Source organism: Engraulis encrasicolus, chromosome 5, assembly GCF_034702125.1.
Source record: "Engraulis encrasicolus isolate BLACKSEA-1 chromosome 5, IST_EnEncr_1.0, whole genome shotgun sequence".
NCBI classification, from domain to species: domain Eukaryota; kingdom Metazoa; phylum Chordata; class Actinopteri; order Clupeiformes; family Engraulidae; genus Engraulis; species Engraulis encrasicolus.
Window position 1 is genome coordinate 56,345,850 of NC_085861.1, and position 21,548 is coordinate 56,367,397.

General features: G+C 45.8%; 1 protein-coding gene across 1 annotated transcript in view; it reads left to right on the plus strand.

Moving 5' to 3' along the window:
- ulk4 (unc-51 like kinase 4) overlaps positions 1-21,548 on the plus strand; it is a 141,514-nt gene that overhangs the window by 97,680 nt on the left and 22,286 nt on the right. The window contains exons 32-34 of the mRNA XM_063199756.1: positions 5,488-5,593; positions 15,046-15,197; positions 19,358-19,456. Coding sequence (XP_063055826.1) covers positions 5,488-5,593; positions 15,046-15,197; positions 19,358-19,456 — 357 coding nt within the window. The remainder of the gene's footprint in view (positions 1-5,487; positions 5,594-15,045; positions 15,198-19,357; positions 19,457-21,548) is intronic.

A 21,548-nucleotide genomic window follows, 5' to 3' on the forward strand; every position in this document is an offset into this window, starting at 1 on the left:
GCAAGGAACAGGGAGAGACTCTCTCCTTCGCCGCCAGCTCCAACACCAAGTGCATTTCAACTAAAAAGTTGTTCATCTGCAGGCAGCCTTCATCCGCAGGCAGTAGGCTAACCAGTCCTGTCAAATGAATTACCACCGCTACCAAAAATATTCAATTTGTTATGTGTGGCCTAGGCTATGTTATCATTGCTGGTGCGAGAAGGACAGTTGACCATCCCCGCAGATCGTTTAGGTTCACAATGCTGTCGAATTAATTACGTTGTCAAAAAACATGGAAGTGATTGTGTAAGTTCACAATGTTGTTGTGGACTATGACTTACGTTCACAATCCTGTCGAATTAATTACGCTACCGTTGCCAAAATAATTTATGACTCTAGACCTACGTTCACAGTGCTGGTAAAATTCATTACATCCCCTTCGCTACATTTAAAGATAACCCCAAGTTGTTTGCGAGATGGACAGGGATCAGAAAGCCCGACAGTATGCATAATGGTCGAGCACCGGCATATATTCCACACGGGTGAGCCTGCGCCATTCTAAACAGTAAGGAACAGGGTGGGACTTTCTCCTTTGACGCCAGCTCCCACACGAGTGCTATAAACCTAAAAAGTTGCTCATCAGTGGGCAGCCTAGCCCTAGGCTACACCCTCATTGCAGTTAACAAACAATCATGTAAAATTAATTAATTACCGCTGCCTGAAATATGTGTGACGTGGAAGTGAATTGTTGCGAGATGGACAGTGACCACCGCAGATCATTTTGGTTGACAATGAATGAATTAATTGGGTACCATACCATCGCCAAAAATATGGAATTTGTGGCTGTGTAAGTTCACAATGCTGGTCAAACACCCCCTTCACTAAATTTAAAACCAAGCCCAGTTGCGAGATAGAAACGGTGAATAGGCCTAGTGATTTGAGGAATGCGGGGAAGCAAATGTCGCTTCAACCGACAGCGCCAAGAATAACCAGTGGCCCATGAGAATGATGCATAGCCTATACCATCGTAGGCAAAAAAGGCCTTACCCTTCTGTAGTTGTTTCAGTTCTGTTGGTCAAAATCATTAGGCTACATTCCCTTCATTAATTAGGCTACAGTTCTATCAGCGCGTGATCACAAGCTTTCAAAGCAGGTAGATTTTGCAAATGACTGAACTGACATGAGTGTATCATTTTGAACGTTCTGACAGGAATATAGTTGGTCATATTGGCAAAGTGATTATTTTTGTCCATTATCTAATTATGCCATGCCCTGGCGGAGGTATGTGATCTCGGAGCACTTTTCTAGTTTTTAAAATGTCTTAACAAAGTATTACAAAAACTATACATCAACAGACACGTTTCAACACAGCACCTACTTTGGGGATGATTGAATATGTCGAGATGTTTCAAATGTTTTTGCGTAGTCCATTACAACTGCATGTCCTTTTGGAATTGTCCTTTTAAGATGGATACGAATTACCCGTCCAGAATTGAGGGCATGTTTAACATGGGTGGTGCATTTTTGTTTTGTTTTTACGTTGGTTATAGGAATAGGTCAGTACCACCCGACCATGCTATTGTTGTCTGCTATCTGATTTGTAAAGCCTCTGAATCCAGCTTTGGACTATGGCTTTACTTACCTCCTCCGAAGGGCCCGTGGAAGAAACTCCAACTCAATTACTCCAGCTGATCAGCAGTAATCACAAATACAAGAGGGGGGAGGGAGGTGGCAGGGCATTTTCTCGTCAGCCGTAGCCAGAGGCAGCCTCTCCTCTCCCGCTGTCTTCTCTCCTCCCCTGTTACGCCTCCTCGCCTCGTCTGTCCTCGGTGGAGGCAACCCTTTGACTCTGCAGATTGTATGGGGATTGAATCGGCATTTGTTTTCATCGAGTGCGCGTCTAACAATCACCGCTTGTCAGATGATTTACACGTCAGTCCAATTCAGCACTTTGGAGCGGGCCGACATTGATTTCAGGGCAGTGAGAGAGAGAGAGAGAGAGAGAGAGAGAGTGAGAGAGAGAGAGAGAGAGAGAGAGAGAGAGAGAGAGAGAGAGAGAGAGAGAGAGAGAGAGAGAGAGAGAGAGAGAGAGAGAGAGTGAGAGAGAGAGAGAGAAAGCAAGAGAGGAGGGAATTGAAGTGAAGGAGAGAGAGAAATTGTGATTGGCATTGATTCTTGGGGCCACAGCCACGTGTCTGTCCCCAGGGTATTGCTGCTGGTCGGATAGCGCTGGCCCTGCTGTTTTGGCTGGGGGCTGCAGCGAGAGAGGGGTGCTGGGGGCGACACACACCCTGCTAGAGGCCATGGATTTAGGGCTCTGCTCTTGAGGCCCCTCCTCATGTCAGCCTTGTTTCCATCGCTAAGCAGTTGGACCCCGTTGTGCATTTTATAAAGGCTCTCCAGTTTTGAGGTACCTTCAGTTACTTCAGTTTAACAACCCATCAGAGCTGAACTCCTTGTATGGATGGTCAAGGCTTCAGTGATACTGGTGCGATGAATGTAATTGAACGTTACCTTTTTTTGCCCTTGTTGCTGATGCAATGTTCCCAGACACAAGAGGGAAGGCAATAGAGCTTTGTGTGTCTGCTCTGTCTTGCCACAGTTTTCTATTGAGTTTGATGCCACCTGACAGTGTGAATCAGAGAGACAGGAGGTATTTACTGTGTTGGGGATGTGAGCAGTGAGCATGTGTCAACATGTCTGTTGGAGGAGGTGCTGAGGCAAACAGGACAGGTGTGCACCGCATCTGTGTGTGTGTGTGTGTGTGTGTGTGTGTGTGTGTGTGTGTGTGTGTGTGTGTGTGTGTGTGTGTGTGTGTGTGTGTGTGTGTGTGTGTGTGTGTGTGTGTGTGTGTGTGTGTGTGTGTGTGTGTGTGTGTGTGTGTGTGTGTGTGTGTGTGTGTGCGCGCGCGTGCGCGCACGTGTGCTTGAGCGCAGGCGTGTGGAATTAATGTCCTTGGATAAGCTTTGTGATTTACCTGAGAATTATGTGCATACACATGCACAAACACACACTTAACCACACACAACCATTAAGTATACAAGTAAGCTTAGTATAGTATATAGTATAGTATGGTATGGTATAGTATACTATAGTATAGTATAGTATAGTATAGTATAGTATAGTATAGTATAGTATAGTATGGTGTGAGCCAAAGGATGACCTGTGCCCTAAAATCTCACAGTAATTGATTGATGGCACGTTATAGGAAAGAACAGACATGTAGTGGGCGAAACTCTTTTGCACTTCACTATCCTTCTGCTACCGCTGCATATTTATTTCACATCAGTAATCATTACATTAACTGGACAGAGTCGTCTGGTTGGCCTCCATGCAACCTCTAACCTGTTGTTTGCGTCCTGTCCATGTTTAAAGCAGCCACACACACACACACACACACACACACACACACACACACACACACACACACACACACACACACACACACACACACACACACACACACACACACACAGAGCGTTTAAAGCGGCCGCTCACTCACTCCTGTGCTGATGGCCTCCACTCTGTGAGTGGGTGATTTATTCATGTGTGTCTATGTGTGTGCACGCGTGTGTGTGCGTGTGTGTGTGCGCGTGTGTGCGCGAACGTGTGAGTGTGTGTGCGTTTGTATGCTGAAGGCTACCATAGTCTTGTCCGACCCCACCACCTCTCCAGCACCCCGCGGAAACCATTCGGAAAAAGAAACCAACGTCGGCCCTTGAAATTCCTTTTCAGTTCATGCAGGGGGGGGGGGGTCTTCAGAAAGAGAGTGAGAGGAAGAGAGAGAAAGGAGAGAGAAGGAGTGGAGTGGAGTGTGGGGGGGTAGTAGACAGAGGAGAGAGGAAGGGAAAGCGTTTGGGGTGGGGGAGGTGGAGGAGGGAAGAAGAAGTCCCCAGAGTCAGTGGGCCAGTACTACTGCCTGTCAGGCTGTTTACACATGCACGCACGCACACACGCACACACACACACACTTTCAGCACCAGCAGTGCCAACTCCAGCCTCCTCCTCTCTCTGCTCATCCAGACCTTTAATTAAAGCCTCCATCGATTTTTTTGTTTTGTTGCGCCTCTGCATGCGTGTGTGTGTGTGTGTGTGTGTGTGTGTGTGTGTGTGTGTGTGTGTGTGTGTGTGTGTGTGTGTGTGTGTGTGTGTGTGTGTGTGTGTGTGTGTGTGTGTGCGCGTACATGCGTGTTCATTTGTGTGTGTGTGTGTGTGTGTGTGTGTGTGTGTGTGTGTGTGTGTGTGTGTGTGTGTGTGTGTGTGTGTGTGTATTTGTGTATGTGTGCACCTGTTCCCTTATGTATGTTTTTTCAAAAGCACCCTGAGAGTGAAGGAAATCACAGCTGTTGTGTTTGTAAGCTCCTCGGCTCTGCCGTTCCGTAGTCGTTAATCCCGCTGAGCAGAAATGTGACAGTTGTGCTAATTAAATCTGATTGCTTAATCAAACCTCAGGAATTCTTATTTGAACTCTCCTTTGGGGTCACTTCCAGTTCTTCACTATGCAGTATATTGTTCAATAATAGGTGTTTGGATATGTCTCTATTACCACAGATATATTTCATTGATGGTTGTTTTTTGTTTTTATGTTTTTTGTGTGTCTAATTGGAAAGAGCCAGAGTGGTGAGTTGGTCCAGCACTGCTCTGCTGGTGATAACCAAAAGAACGTAATATCTCTCCTTTGATCACAGTGCTCTGTCTGCGTACACAAATGAATCTGTATGAGGGTCAATGACGGGGTTTTTTGGGGGCTCAGGCGTCAGTTGGTACAACCACAGCTACTGCCCACAGAGTAATTAGTAATTGGTAATTAATGTACTGCAATGAATATGCTTCTTAGATAATCCACTGCAAACACACAAAAAAACATTTAATAGTGGCATATATACTACAATAATTGCATTAGCTGTGGTTGCACAACCCTGACGTGCACTATTACTGAGACGTCATTGACCCTTGAATCTGAGTCATTAGAGAAGGCCTAGCATGGTGACTGCCTTGGTCGTTAGTGCAGTTTAACCACACATTAGTAGCTGTTGGTTCCACAGCTTTTCCGGTACAGTACCAAACTAAAATTGCCATGCTATAGTCCGACAAGGCTAGTTCTAATAAAAGTTGTGAAAAAATTGAGGTACATCAATTGTATCACAATCTGAACGATTGTTTTGCTAAGCCGCTGTACTGCACGACCAGTTGCAATATCTGCTGGACTGAACATCATGACTCAATTATAGACCTTGGTTAGTGGGCCAATTGTCTTTATTATGTGGATAATGATATGAGAAACTTACTGTTATTGTAGGAAGAATTTATACCAAGCATGATCTGTGCAAAATTTGATCGTGGTGTCACAAAATGAACGATTCTGTTGCCTATGCTAAGGCACTGCTAGTGCAAACAGATTCTGTATGGCAGTATTTGACTCGTCATCAAAGACTTGGTCAGTCTATTGTCTTTCATGGTGTGGATATGGAAAACCTTGGTTAAGCATGCTCTTACCTTTATTTTCAGGACCACCAGACTAACGTCCTTGGAGGGACCATGCAGAACGCCATGGCTCTCCTCAACAACCTGATTGGGGAGAAGGCCGAAGACCTCCATCTCTTCTATCAGCAAGGTAAAGGAGAGTGGTGATGGGTGCCTAAAGGCCAATTTATACTTATTGGCGCTGACGGTTGCAGAGCCTGTGCAACCGCCTGTGCGCGACCACGGCCCCCGCGCAGAGGCTCTGCAACCGTCGTTGCGCGCCTCAAAAAATCCTGACTACGCGACAGACGGTTGCGAAGGTCGCAGAGAAAAGGCGCTGTGATTGGTCATCTTGCTACTTCCTTGTTCTCGTGGCGGCACAATTCTCCGGTAGTTTACGAGAGCCAAACTGTCAATATTCTGTGGAATACGAACGCTTTCTTTCTAGTGTGTGTAAATACATGAAGCTACAATGACTGAACTAGTAAGTAACAAACAAACAATACATCAGTTTAGCACTCGCGGCACAATGCCTGCAGTCTGACTACTGTACTGTAGCCTTGTAGCTATGTAGCCAAATGTGGTTAACGGCATGAGACCTTGTGTGCAGATCTATAACATCAACAGTGGTTAGCGACCGAAACCAACAGGCGCCATTGCTGAACTATAATCTGCTCTTAAGTCTCCGCACCTTCCGGCTGGCTCATGGATCCTGAGAAGTCAGAAGCAGAACATTTGACTGGGCTCTCCAATCCACCTCACCTTTACCCCTAGATCACACATATTCTGTACCACAGAATTAATGATAAGGAATGGTGTGGCTGTCGACTCCACTTTTCAAGAGATTTGTGAGTTGTGTGAGTGCAAAAATACGTAATTAATTTGACTACATGCAGCCACTTTAGCCATGGTGCAACCGTAGGGCTGGCTGTGCGCCTTCAGCCTCTGTTCACAAATATGTGAGGAGCACATTGTAGTCCATTACCTACTGTATTTTTGCACAAAAACTTTTTCTTGCCTGCCGAAAAATGAGTGGTCCTCCGACACTTAAAAATTCACTGCTATCATATATGAAATCCAGAGCACATGTTAAATGGATGAGCTTGACTTGCCCCATTCACTTTTTATGGGCCCATGCTCTGGAAGTAGAGGGGCATGACTTGGGCACCCCAGGGTTGGCGGCAGAATGGGGTGCTGTGGTGCAGAGCGCTACCAACCATACCCCATCTCTCTCTCCCTCTTGCTTTCTGTATCTCCTTCACTATACTATCAATAAAGGCACAAAAGCATAAAATACCTTTAAAAACACAAAATGCATGCACATTACGCCACGGCATGTGCTGAACCTTAAAAAAACTCTGATAAACGTTCCGAAATGTGAATTAATTATCACAATGTTTTGGACCTGTAGTTCTTCATCAAAGTACAATGAATTTGATGTCAATGAATGAATCGTTACAGTCAATGCTTTGCACATTGAAAGTGTGCCCGATATGTTGTAAAAAAAATCTTACCTTATATTTAGAAACGTTCATCAGTGTTGTGAACCTTTTATTATTTCTGCCTTACTCAGGTGTTTTGATTCTTTTTTTGCAAACATTTTAATGAGAAATTTAGCGTGTTGCTGCATATCCAGCAAGGTGCAAGTCTTTCATGTTAGTGGGAGGTGGCTGCTGGCCTGTCAATGTAGTCATCCTTCCAATGTAGGATGATTTTATAGGTGGTGCGTGTGTGTGTGTGTGTGAGTGCCTGCGTGCATGCCTGCGTGCGTGCACGCGCATGTGTTTGGGCTCATCAGTGGCTATGTCAATACATTTTGATGTAGTCTACTCTATCCAGCAGCAGTATCTGCCTCCTTCATCTGTTGTCTTCTCTGCTGCTGCTCTCCGTCTCTCCGTCTCTCTCTCTCTCTCTCTCTCTCTCTCTCTCTCTCTCTCTCTCTCTCTCTCTCTCTCTCTCTCTCTCTCTCTCTCTCTCTCTCTCCCCCCACTCCCTTCATACCCCCTGTCTCCATCTGTCTAACTCAACTCTCCCTCCTTCTCTTTAACTATGTCTGTCACACACTCTTTCTCCCTTCCTCTCTCCAAATGTCCCAGCTGGGTTGTCTTCAAGACGACGACCAGCTCCATTCACTGAATTATTGAATAAAGGGATTCTTTAGCCATAGCTGTGTTGACAGTTTTAGACTCGCACCCACCAACCAGCCCACCAACCAGCCAGCCAGCCACCGCTCTGGAGCCAACAGTGGTGGTGCTATGCACTTATGAGCGTGCCTGCTTGGACCACGTGCTAGATAGCTAGACTCGCAAGTGGCATACTCTAGCCATTAGTCCTCTTGTGCAGTACCTCTCTCTCTCACGCTAGCTAAGGGATGAGTCACACACACACGCACGCACATATGCACACACAGGCTCCACATTCCTCAGGGCCTTGGGAAAGACACACCACACCAGACCACAACACACCACACCAGACCACACCACAGCACTGCAGTGAACCTAATGGATTCCAGCTCGGCTCAGCAGCATGCCTCTGTCTTCAGAAAGAAATGCTTCTCTATAATCTATGAATTTAGTGGACGCAGTCCATTTCACTGAGTCATCCCCAGACTGGCCTGTCAAAAGTGTAAAGATGCTGGGAATATCATTCCATATACCTTACTTCAGTGAGTCAAACTGACATCTATCACTGAACAAGGTCAAGAGACACCGCACACTGCTTACTTTTCTTTACTTTACTTTATTTTTTGGAGCGAACAACGCGTTTCGCCCAATGCGTCATCAGGTTCGCTCTATGCCAAACCCCCCATTACCCAGGTATACAAATAAAGTGCCAAATGATCACATGATTCTTTGCTACAAATCTTGTGCATAGTCTCAAAAAACCCATCCCAACAGGTGCGTAAAGTAGGTAAAACATGATCAGTCCATGCAGGCCATCACAACAATATTTTTCACATTGATGTCCCCATGCAAGGGCTATATACAAAGGTAACATAATTCCATCAGTTACATTCAGATAGGTCAATAAATACCACAGAAAATAGTCATAATGTTGCATATTCATCAATATTACACAAATCCAGTAAAATTAACTCAGATAGGCCCAGAAAAATAAATCCCACAGAGTTAAGGCATAGCATCATGTCTTCAGGTCATCTATATTAGAAATGTAAGTCAAATATCATCAGTAACATTCCACTTCATAATACAATTCATCAGCTTGTACAAAATCTAAATACACATTCAATTACATCTATCACTGTTTATGTGTTTGCGGTGCCTGAGGTGTGAAGGGTCCACCCTTGTGGCTGTGTAAGGTGTGGGCATGGAGAGGTGCAAGGGGCTGCAGAGATGGCCGGGTAGCTTTTGGTTGGAAAAGTTGGTAGTGTTATAAAGGTGATGTGATAGAACTGCTGTTTAGAGCTGATGTGCTCACATATGGTCATTGCATGGGTCATGTGAGTACAGTCACGTCTTGTTGGGAGGTCCGGTGTTTCCCTCCGGTTCCCTCTGCATTCGAGTGGCCTTTCTTCAGTTAATACCATGCCCACATTACATGTTTGAAGTTCTTGTTTGTGTGCGTCCATAAACCAGGAAGTTTGCAGCCATTTATGTTCCACAGTGTTTTTTTGTAGAATCACACACACATACAGTATATGCAATTATTAATTATGTTGAAGCATAAAGAAGAACAAGACTGCTATGCTTGCTTTCAATCAGTTATTTTCATTGTAACTGGATGACCCTCAGCGTTCACACCTGTTCCTGAACCCCTCTTTTTAACAGACAGAGAGGACTTCTTGACAGGCATATTTTTATCACAAGATGGCCCATTTCATAAGCAGTATGCAATAATTATGTGTCCGGTAATTCAGATGATTCAAATAACAGACAACCAATTGCTATAGTGGTTGCCAAGACATGTGACCGAATGGGCGGCAACGGCATCAATATGGGCTTGCAAAGAGACATGCAAAGGGCAAAGCTTGTTTTCATGAAATTCCTCCGTGTGCTACTGGTTGAAGCTGCAAACAATCCGGCCACCCTTTCCTTCATTCATCTGCCAACTGAACTGGTGTGTCATTGCCTCAAACCTGCCCCATCGAGCCACTGGAAATGCTGGAAAGGATCTGCTCCCCTATCCCATTGGAACTTGAAATGTACTTGACAGCAGGCCTGACCAAACTACTCTGAGAAGCAGAACTTTGTGCAGCATCACCGATAGTAGGGGCGGGCTAAGGCTGCTAGATAGTATCTTCTGAAAAAAATGTGTAGTGTAGTGTAGTCAGTGTAGTGTGTAGGCCAGAGTGGCTGAAACGTTGTACTAATAAACTCACATTGAGAGCTTAGTTTAGTTTATCAGTTTTTTGGTCAAGCACCTGCACTGGTAGGCTGTGTGCATTCTTTTTTCGACCAGTTGGATTGGAACAGGAGCCAGCTAGCAGTAGGAGGAGTGTTACTGGTTAGTTCGAGCTAGTTGGCTGGCGTGTTTTGGCATTGTTGCTGGTGGGCTCGGCTCGGCAGAAGTGTTTACTCATTTCCCACTGCCGCCAGACCTGACATGCAGGCACCAAGCGGCAGGCAGCTTGCAACAGCTCTCATTTGGGTTGCCTCATCATATCAGCCACTGGCTCCTGGCACCAGCTCACTCTTTCCTTCCTGCCTTTCTTCATCTCTCTCTCGCTCTCTCTCCCCCTGTCTTCTCTCTCTTTCCTCGCTCTCTCTCTTTCTTTCCCCCTTTCTCTCTCTTTCTTTCCCCCTTTCTCTCCATCTCTCCCTCTCTCTCTCTCTCTCTCTCTCTCTCTCTCTCTCTCTCTCTCTCTCTCTCTCTCTCTCTCTCTCTCTTCTCCATCTTCTCTACTCCTCCATCTCTCATTATACACGGAGGTCATCGTGTGTGTGAGTAGAGGAAGTCAGCATCATTACGGGCCGATTGGAAAGCCCTTCCTCTTGGGAAAGTGTTGACCCAGCACTAAATATAACCCTGACAATTAGCACTATCTCGCGCCAGCTCCGGCTGCAGCGACGGCCTGCTCTCACCACCGACGAGTGGAACAGGAGTGGATAGAGGGATGGGGGAAGGGGAGGGAGGTGGTGTGGGGTAGGGAGAGAGAGGGACGAGGAGAGAGGTGTTAACAAAAAAACATATAATTGGCTCTTTTAGGTGTGACTAGGAGAGTGCAGATGAGGGGACGGGGAGAGAGAAAGACAGGGACGGAGAGAGAGAGAGGGATGGCAGAGGAGAGGAGATGAGTTTTATAATTGGCGAGATTTTCCTGAGCTGGAGATAAGAGCCCCGGGGGAGAGGAGGAAGTGACATGGTGTTGAGGACCCCTCCTTCTCCTCCTCCCTCCCCCCTCTCTCACGCTTTCCGTCTCCCCCTCTCCTCAGCCACCCCTCCCCCACCCCACTTCCATTCCTGCCGGTGGACCAGAAACCCTCCTCACCCCCGCAACCTCGCCGCTCTTCATCCCAATCATTTGCTTTTCCCTCCCCAGAAACAATGGCCTTTTCTCCACAGCCCTTTGATAGTGTTAATGAAAATATGCTGCATTCTTTCTGTTCAAACTAAGAGCGTTAAGATATTTGGTGCTTCCCTCCAGTGTAAGCGGAACTCAGCTGTCTTCATTTTTCCCCAACACATTACTGAACCAAAAAGGAAAAAAAGCCCAACATATTGCTCTGACTGAATTGCTGACTTGTTTTTCAGACTAGCTGATGGAAGGTTCCCAAATCCTTGAGTGTTTATTTGCATGTATTACTTGAGGGTAAATAATGCCAAGAAACAGCGGAGCAGAATCCAAATTCAAGCACGAGTTGCTGAAGAATGTGCTGTGTCTGGGGGAAAAAAATGTCTTTTTTAATGTCAACAGTACAGTGAGATGCTGTAATATGCTGGTCTGTGTGTGTGGGTGTGAATGCGAGTGTGTGTCTGTGTGTGTGTGTGTGTGTGTGTGTGTGTGTGTGTGTGTGTGTGTGTGTGTGTGTGTGTGTGTGTGTGTGTGTGTGTGTGTATGTGTGTGTGAGTGCGAGCGGGTGTGTGTGCATGTGTGTGTGTGTGTGTGTGTGTGTTTTTGCAACAGCTCCCGCCACGGTTATTATTTCCCCAGTGTTACTTAATTGGTTGTGCTTTTCCACAGTGTAAGTTTTTCTCGCTTTCACTCTCCCGCAGTTCTCTGCTGTCGGACGGCAGGTCTGCTGTGCGCTGCTGCTGCTACTGTAGCTGCTGTTCTGTTCTCATGCCAAACTGCTGCTTTCAGTCATGCGGCGGTACAGAACCCCACGACCCAAGCAGCGCATAGCGGTAGCGGTCAATCACCACGAGTAAAAGAAAAAATCCTGCTGCGTAATTCCTTCTACATTCATACCGTACCAAGTTACCATTAAGATTCAGTAAATAAATCAATTATACCAAAAGGGGGGAGCTCCCAGCTTCAAAATTGGAAAAGAAAGGCTGTAATATCTTCCTTCTGCCTGTGCTGTTAACACATGATTTCATTAATTAGCAACAAGATCAGGCCCACAAGTAACTTAGAGTAACATGTAACGGTAATTGAGGTAAAACTTGCGGAGGGTTATCAGGCTTAAGGGTGTCTGCCTCTGTTGCTTGCTTCCTGTTTTGAGAATGGGATAATCGGTGAACGCGAAGGCTGACGAGGACACCGAGCACACCACTGTACTTCGTAGGACTGATGTGGCTTCTTATATGCTTAATGGAGGAGCTGCTGTCCAGTGATGCCCCCCTCAGAGGAGGGAGAATAGATGCCGGCCAGTGTGGAACAGTTTATCCTATTTTTTAATACTAAGGAGGGTGTTGAAAAAGCTTATGATGAGGTCAAGGGGGTGTTGACAGGCTTATGATGAGGTCTAGGGGGCGCTTGTTGAAGACACATTGAGAACCACTGTTGAGGAGAGTGGGCTGATTAGCAAGCCGTGGTTGGCGAGCCTGCTCCCTGGCAGTCTGGCTGGGCGGTATGGAACAGTCTCACTGAAGGGTAGCGTGTCGGCCTTCAGCCTCACTCACTCATTCGCTCCCATGGTTCAAGAGTCTCCCGTGATCACAGGTGAGCGAAGGTCAGGCTACTGGCCCATTCCACTCCACGCCGAGACAAGAGCCTCTCGTCGGAGGAGATGAGCCGATTATTCATAAAGCACTTAATATTTCAGCAGCAAGGACCTGGAAAGAAGAGAAGGCAAACATTAGAAAGGAGGCAAAGTCAAGGTTTTTTAGTGGTCTTTGCAAAGTAAGATAGGATCTTTCCAGGTTAGTTTGTAATTGGATCAGACGAGGTGATAACAGGAACCATGGTGTTATTGTGCTGCAGAGTTGCTTAAATAGATGGCCGCGTGTAAAGGATTGTTAACATTCAATAAGTGCCATATTATTATGACTTTTTAAGGGGGTTGTTGGGGGGGGGGGTGGAAAAGTGCTTGCCTAAGCTTTATCATCAGCCAGCCACCAGGTGTAATCTGCTGGTGTTAATATTGGCTTACTCAAGACAAGTGCTCCGACTGGTAATGGGAGGAGTGATGAGGACAGTCTAAAAAGGGAAAACCGAAAACTGGCATTGTGCCATTCACTGCCACCCATAATTGCCACTTACCATTGGCTCAGTGTTTTTTTCCTCCGTCTTCTCTGGATAGATACAGTCAAGCGGATGGCTGAAGTCTATTGATGTGTCTGAAGGCCCTGTACAGGACACACCAAGCGGACAGCTTGGCCATTTGGAATGTGATAAACGTTGGTGGCCAAAGTCTTTGCGGTGTGGTGGTCTACTCTCTCGGACCGCTGTCTTGCCATAACTCAACTTCTGTGCGTGGACTTGTCACCGCAGCTGTCAGTGAGAGAGAGAGAGAGAGAGTACAACACGGTCTGTGACTGGCTGCCGGCGCTGGCTCGGGTTGCCTACCTGTTGCCAAGAATTGCAGTATAGTCATCAGACATCTCCTATCCTCCTTTCTTAGCCAGGATAGAAAAAAACCCACTCGAAAAGATGTAATGGTATGAAAAATTTACATCATAATTACAGTGACCGAAATTAATATGGTCATCAGTATGACTTTTTCAGCAGGATTTTTTGGTAGCAGCAGTGCTGTCAGTTGTGAAACCTTGTTAATCCAACTGCTGTGGAATGTTCCAGAAACATACTTCTGTATAGCAGTATAGTACAGTATATAGTATCAATTCCCTCTGACTCATGAAATGGACCTGTAAGAAAAAAAGAAACTTGTGCATTGACAATAAATAACTTCTAAACATATATACGAATGAATGTATGAGTAAACGTGTTGCCACTGTCCCTTTGCTATATATTCTTGTGTATATTGTATGTTTTAGACGCCATGTTACATGGGTTATGTGTTATATATTTAAGGACACCCATCTTTCTATTGAACAGCAAAATGTATCTTGAAGAAAAGGTCAACTAGGGATTGGCTGGAGGTACCATATAGCAGTGCTCAGTTTTCTGCACCAATGAAACGAACCAAAGTAGTTTGGTGAATTAAAATGTCACTCGTGTTATCCAATGATTTTGTGTCTTCCTTTCCTTCTTTATCAGTGGAACTACATCCTCACCCACCTTTGGGCTGCTGGATACGTAAGGGATAACGGCCACGAGGTGACCGGTTATACGAAATTAATGGCGAGGCGGCGGCTCTGAACTTTGGCGACGCGCGCAGCGCGGAGACAAAGTTGCCTCCGCCAAGCCATTAATTTCTATAACCGGTCGACCTCGAAGGCCGTTATCCCGCTTATCTGCCGTTATGGTGGGGTACTTTTTTAATCTATTACTGTCTGTAAAGTTGTAGGAACCATGTTCTATCATGTTCTATCTGTGCGGGCGTCCAACTTGACGCGCCTAGAATCTTCGTTTGGTAGCCTGCCGACGCTGTGATTATTTAATTTTCCTTTGGCCCTATACCACGGCGGGATGGAAGTTTAAAAACAAAACATTTCTACATGCTGAATCGACACATGTCGCATCACGCGTCTATTTTCCCCTGCTGATCATCACAGGCTACCTGTCAACTTTGTGCGTAAAAGAGAGAGAGAGAGAGAGAGAGAAAGAGAGAGAGATTCCCCACGCTAGGGTCATTTTTAATAACTCTCCCATTTCCCCTTTCACAAGTGTTTCTTCCCCACAAGAGGAGAGTAGCCTAATTGAAAAAAGGGATGTTTTCGGATCAATAAAAAAGGGAAGGCATCAGGAAATAGCCTACATTTTAAAAACCATGGGAGTGGAGCAGATGACGAGGTGACTCGTTTCGATACAATTCATGGCGAGGCAGATGCTTAGAATTTTGGAGGAATGGTATCTTATGTCACAAGTATGTTGAAAGAAAGGCATGCTCTATTTTATTCTTTCTACATTTTTTATGCCACACTGATGTAGAATATACAACACATTTAGGTGTACCATAGAATTCATTTCCATTAGGTGTTTTAAAAGGGCTGGTAATCACCAGTAAGGAGTACCAGCGCTTCTCAATTTTGGCCTTTAGTATTGGGACTTATAAACCAATACTTGCATTTACTTGCATTTCAACAGTAGGTGAGTACTGCCACTTATTTATGTGTGTGCGTGTGTGTGTGTTGCAGGCGTGGTGGAGATGGTGTGCAGTGTGCTGCTCTACCTCCAGAGGGAGGAGCTTCTGGTGGTGAAGGCCAGTGTGTCTCTGCTGCTGTCCCTGTTGGACATCCTGCACAGCCTGCTGAAACACCTCTCTGCTGTCGTCCGACACGCACTTCAGGTAACATTCACACACACCAATTATTTGGAATACACATGAGAAGTCGCATGTCTGGTGTGCAGCCACTTTGCTCGCGGTGCAGCGGTAGGGCTGGCTGTGCACCCTCAGCCTCATTTCACGGCAAATATGTGAGGCATACATTGTTGTCTGTTACCTAGTTTAGTACAAAAACATAAATAAAATCTCTTGCCTTCGAAAAATGAGCGGTCTTACCAGGCCAGTCCAAATCTTCACAAGTCACTGTCACAGCATGTGAAATCCAGAACACATGTCAAATGTTATCAGGATTTAGCTTCACTAGCCCCATTCACTTCATTCAAATTTTTTTGTGGAAGTAGAAGGGCGTGACTTAGGTGCCCCATTGCCTGGTCGGCCCGCCCCTGCCCTGATTCACCCTTCAATCTGCAAGGTCAATCTGTCTGTCCCTCATCCCTCATTACTTCCATCTCTCTATCTATGTATCTATATTGTTTCTACATATCTATCTACCTATCTATCTCAGGGCAGTCATGGGTAAGCGGTTAGGGCGTCAGACTTGTAGCCAACCAAAGGTTGCTGGTTCGACTCCCGACCCGCCAGGTTGGTGGGGGGAGTAATTAACCAGTGCTCTCCCCCATCCTCCTCCATGACTGAGGTACCCTGAGCATGGTGCGGTCCTGCCGCACTGCTCCCTTTCGGGCGCCATTGGGCACTGCCCCCTTGCACGGTGAGGCATGATTGCAATTTCTTTGTGTGCAGTGTGCACTTGTGTGCTGTGGAGTGCTGTGTCACAATGACAATGGGAGTTGGAGCTCCCAGTTGGGCTTTCTTTCTTTTCTTTTTATTCATCCATCCATCATCCATCCATCCATCCATCCAGCATCCATCTATCCTCCCTTTTTTCCTCCACCAAATGCCCCTGCATCGCTGAAGTTGAAAGTACAGCATTCAGACTTTTCGAGCTGGTTCACTCCTCCGCTCGGGCTGTATCTCCTCAGGCAGTCGTGCCCCAAGGCTGCATCCTTTTCTGGGGGTCTGGCGGCTGGCTGAGGCGCCTGGTGGTGATATGGCTGCCGATCGTCTGAATTATAATCACCCCCACTTTGGACTCTTATTGCTGTCTAGTCTAATAACCCCCATGTGGGCAAGCAGCCACTTTGCCAGAAAAGCCTTGCACACGGTCTCCAGCAGCAATCATCAGTTGAAGAAGCCCACACTTTCAGCCCCCTTGAGACTAGCACGTGGCTAAACGTATGCTATCTGGCTCACCTAACGTTTCTTTCTGACACGCACACGCACACAAACACAGCCTGCTCTTTCTCTCTCCAAAAAAGGAGGATGCTCCCCATCGGGGAGGTGGGGGAGTGGGGGGGGTGTAAATACACCATTGAAGTTCATTATTTGACACGGAGGATCCACAAGGTCCCTCCCTGGGCCCACTGGGCATTGGGGGCCGCTCTCCCTCCGGCCCTCATTATCTGCCTCTGCTCACGTCCCTTTGTCTTCCAGCCGCGATGCACCGCACAGCACAGCACAGCACAGCACCGTCCCCACATACATATTTATACACAACGCCGCATGGAAGGAGAGAGGGAGAGAGAGAATACGTAATGGAAATCAATTCGCCAAGAAGAGAGAAAAAAAAAACAGCTGCAAAAAAAAGCTCATTAAAAGGCATCAACGCAACCCAAATTCATTTGGCCGATAATGATAAGGAAGAGAGGAGGTTGGTTGTACGTGCTCAGAGTTTCTCTCTCACACACATGCGCGCATTCACACGCACACAAACACACACACACACACATACACACACACACACACACACACACACACACACACACACACACACACACACACACACACACACACACACACACACACACACACACACACACACACACACACACAGACATACTCTGTCCCCTCTCTCCAGCACTTGCTTGTAACTCTCTCTTTTTCTCTCTCTATCTGTCTGCCTCAGATTTAGCTTGCATTAATATTTCAAATGGATGGGGAAGTTTTTAATTGTGAAAGTGCTCCATGCTTTGCAATTAGGCACAAGCTGGGGGTTTCAGGCGAGAAGAGGGTTTGAGACTAATCTCGGAGCCACAGACAGCCAGTCAATCTCCATGAAGTTTCAGCAGGCAGGCAGTGACTCGTTGTCGTCTAGGGAGGGAGGAGGAGTGGAGAGGGAAGAGAGAGAGAGAGAGAGAGAGAGAGAGAGAGAGAGAGAGAGAGAGAGAGAGAGAGAGAGAGAGAGAGAGAGAGAGAGAGAGAGAGAGGTGAGGGGGCTGGAAACTCCCTGTGAAGGAAGAGGAGGAGGAGCAGGAGGAGGTGGATGAGGGGAGTGGAGGAGGAGGAGGAGGAGGAGGAGGAGGAGGAGAGGGTTGGGGAGGATGAACTCATACTCCAGACGAAGGGTGTCACAGGCAGTTTAGCAAGACAGAGTTGAAGTGTCGGGTAAACAGAAAGTTGGGAAAAATATCTCAACGTGTTTTCTCCTTTTAATGCTTTTTTGTTTTTTTATTGCCTGTTTTGTATTTTTTGTTTTCTGTATTTTATTCTCAAACTGAATCTATTTTTGTCTACTTAAAGAGTGGCAAATCTGCTCAATAACATGGCCCTTCACAAAGTGTTTTTTTCCTGTCAGGCAGGGCATTTTAATAAAGGCATAATTAAGTTGGTCGCTGTTGTGTTTTTTGTTGGGTTTTTTTTTTGCTGCTGCTGCTGCTGCTGCTGGCTGACTGTGTTTGTGCGTAGAGTGACAGCAAGATGGGTGCAGGTCCGCTGGTAAAGAAACCGAGGAAAACTGCCAGCACGATTTAAAACACCATGCAGGGGCAGGGGCAGGGGCGTCGGGATGGTTGAGTACTTCCTGTTAATATGTGCATTCTCTCTTGCTCTTTCTCTCTCTCTCTCTCTCTATCTCTATCTCTACCTTTCTTGTTTTTTTTTCTTTGTGCTTAAAAAGCAAAACATTTTCATACTTTGCCAAATACGGAGCACCCATAGTCTGGGAAACTGATTAGATCTTTAAGGACTATTCCATGACTGACCACTAGGGGCGGCACTAAATTCAGGGAAAAAAGAAATTTCGCATTTAAACGGTGGTCAGATTTATGTCAAACACCAAATGCAAATGTCCAATAATGGACATTATGAACCAGTGATAGACCAGAGGATCCAAAAGGTCTTACAAGGGGGATATACTGTATATAGTAGGCAGATTTTGTATCCAGCATATCATATCCTTGTCTATATTTCATCAGACTGTGGTCCGATTCTGACCCGTGCGACAAATGGTCAAGATGGCAGTTTCATAGGAAAGTGGTCTAATTGACTGTTGCCTCAACTAGTAGCCTACATACGGCTAACATACGGAGACATTTTTTTACACATGGGTCAAGACTACTCTCTGAAACGTCTGAAATCGCTGCTGCTTGGTCAGACTAGACTGAAGCCTAATCCATACGCTATGTCAATAACGCATGCAAGTCTGTTCATGTATTTTAACCATCAATACCGTCATGCTTCCATCCGTATTTATCATGTCTACCAATGTCTACCAATCTACACCAGGGGTTCCCCACCTTTTCCAACTTGAGGCCCACTTCAAATTTTCGCAAATGTTCACAGCCCACCTCTGACCCAATGAAATATACAACTGAAATAGTCAACAGCGACACACAGGCAAATATAATTTCAAGTCAAGTCAAGTGTACTTTATTGACATTTGACAGTAATCACACACACACGCACGCACACACACACTAAAGAAAGCAAACATACTGATACTTGAATTTGCATTCCTTGCAGTGGGCGGGCAGTAAAACACTAACATACTGATACAGACATGTACAATAAATACACACACACACACACACACACACACACACACACACACACACACACACACACACACACACACACACACACACACACACATACACACATACACAGAGCTTCAGAAGTACAATCAGTGGTCATACATGTATTATAAAGTAGTGTAGATGCTGTATGTAAGGTGTAAAGAGTAAAGTTCAAGTGGTATGGTGAAAGAAATGTTCATGGAATGTTCTCCAGTATCCTTTGGAATGTTGTGATTTTTAGATTATTCATCTCTCATGCAGTGTATGAATGGGCCTTAACTCATTGTGTGTGTGTGTCTCTCTCTCTTCCAGGGTCAGACACCAGAACATTCTGACGAGACGCAGGCAGCTGAGGAGCTTCTTCTCATCAACAAGCCACTAACGGACCTGAACAGTCTGCTCATTCAAATGGTGACAGCTTTTTATTTTGGTGTTACGTGTGTGTGCGTTCATGCGTGCATGCGTTCCTTAGCTGTGTCACCTGTAGTAGGACATCCGGGCATACTTTTTTATATAGGTGTGTGTGTGTGTGTGTGTGTGTGGGGGGGGTTACCCTTATTTGTGACAGGACAGTGAGAGAGGCAAAAGGAAATGAATGGGGAGAGAGATGGGGACGGTTTGGCAAATGACCTCAGGCCAGAATCGAACCTGGGTTGCCTATATAGCAGTGCAGTGCCCAGCCGATTGAGCTACGGCTGGTCCTCATTCTTCATACTTTACTACAAATTGTGTGATATGGGTGATATTTTCTTATACTGCCTTATAGCTAGAGATTAACATCAACTTCATGGATAAAATCCACTGATGTGATTTTTTTGTTGTTGTTGTTGAAAAGTACAGTAATGTAACATTTACTGTCCACATCATTAAGGACCACACAGCTTAGGTTTTGCTTGCTGAACCTTACATTCATTAATAGATTGTATCAGTTGACACCGTGAACCTGCACCATAAAAAATCAATACCGGTAGGTGTCTGTCAATACTGTATCGAGCAATGAAGTGTGATTATTTCGGTGTTTGTACACACACAGCCATGACCTGCCAGTAGGCACGATCAGAGACAACAAATTGAGCAGTGCTGACTACATGTTATATTAGCACAAGCTGGATCATTTATGCTTTCATTTCATTTTTATGCCACTGCACTGCTATGACTCAAGTATTTAACACATTTGACAGGGGCCCGGCCATATCGATCGAGTGGCTGCTTTCTTGACACGGGTCTAATTCGATATAGGGCCATAAAATAATGAGTGCTATGCTGATTCACTTTCCATGCGCTGGCAAAAGACAGAATAACTTCACCTTTTTTTCCTTTCCAAAAGCTTTTTTGGGCCGCATTCCATTTTCTGCTTTTCTATTTATTTATTCAGCCAAAAAAAAGCAATTTATCGCAGCCCGATGGTGAATTGTGAAAACTCATCTTGAAATGATCAATCTAAACATTGGAGCATTCATAATTTAGGAATGAAGATTGTCTTTTATCCACTCAATGCAGACGGCTTAAATTGCTGCAAGATACAGTGGAATAAATTCATCGGATTTTCACCGTCAATAATAGATGGGGGATGAATTTTGTATGGGCGAGAGAGAGCGAATGTTAGTGGATGCTTGTTGTTTGCAAGTGCTCCGGTGTGTACAGACAGGGCCGCTGACAGCTTTGCCCGGGTCCGGGACAAAGTCATCTGAAGGAAACCCTCACCCAATTCATGCAATGTAATGAGGACACAATTCTGGACCCCTCCTCTCCCTGGGCCTAGGACAACTGACCCCTTTGTCCTGCCCTGTGGGTTTCCCTGTGTACAGACGGAGATGAAGCTATATGTCTAGGTCGGTTTGGGGGCCAGAGAGCCTAGAGTCTAGCCTGTGCTGCTGGCTTTTACTGGGGCTGTGGTCAGTGGACAGCAGCGCATTGAAACTGCTGACTGGCAAGTCTTTGCCCCAGCAGAAGTTCTAGAACTTTCCACATTGACCTTGTGCTCACTTTAGAGTTCTATTCACCCTGCACATGTGCACGTGTGTGAGCGTGCAGCACGCACACATACACACACACACAAACACACCCACACACACACGCACACAAATTCCTGCGTCTCTCTCTTTCTTTCACATACGCACTTGAACACAACACATGACAGACAGTATTACTTACCAAAGCATATCTTTGCATTCTCATTCATACTGTCACATTCACATCTATCTAATAATTCAAGAAAGTTCTATCTGTGGCCTGTGTAACTCCCACAGCACAGCACCAAAACATCTCAAACGTGAATGGTGACTTGGAAGTGGTACAGCGGATTGCAGCGCAAAGTTTCACGCTGTTTGGACAAAAATAGGGAAGATATGAACATTTTCATGGAATCAGCAGTAAACCCAACATTGAAGACGCTGGCAGGAACCTTACCTCTTTTGCGCCACGTCACAATACCAAACACAGCAGTTTTGTTAAAACCAGAACGAAACTGGGCCCAACGGGCTCTGCACTAGTTTATATGATT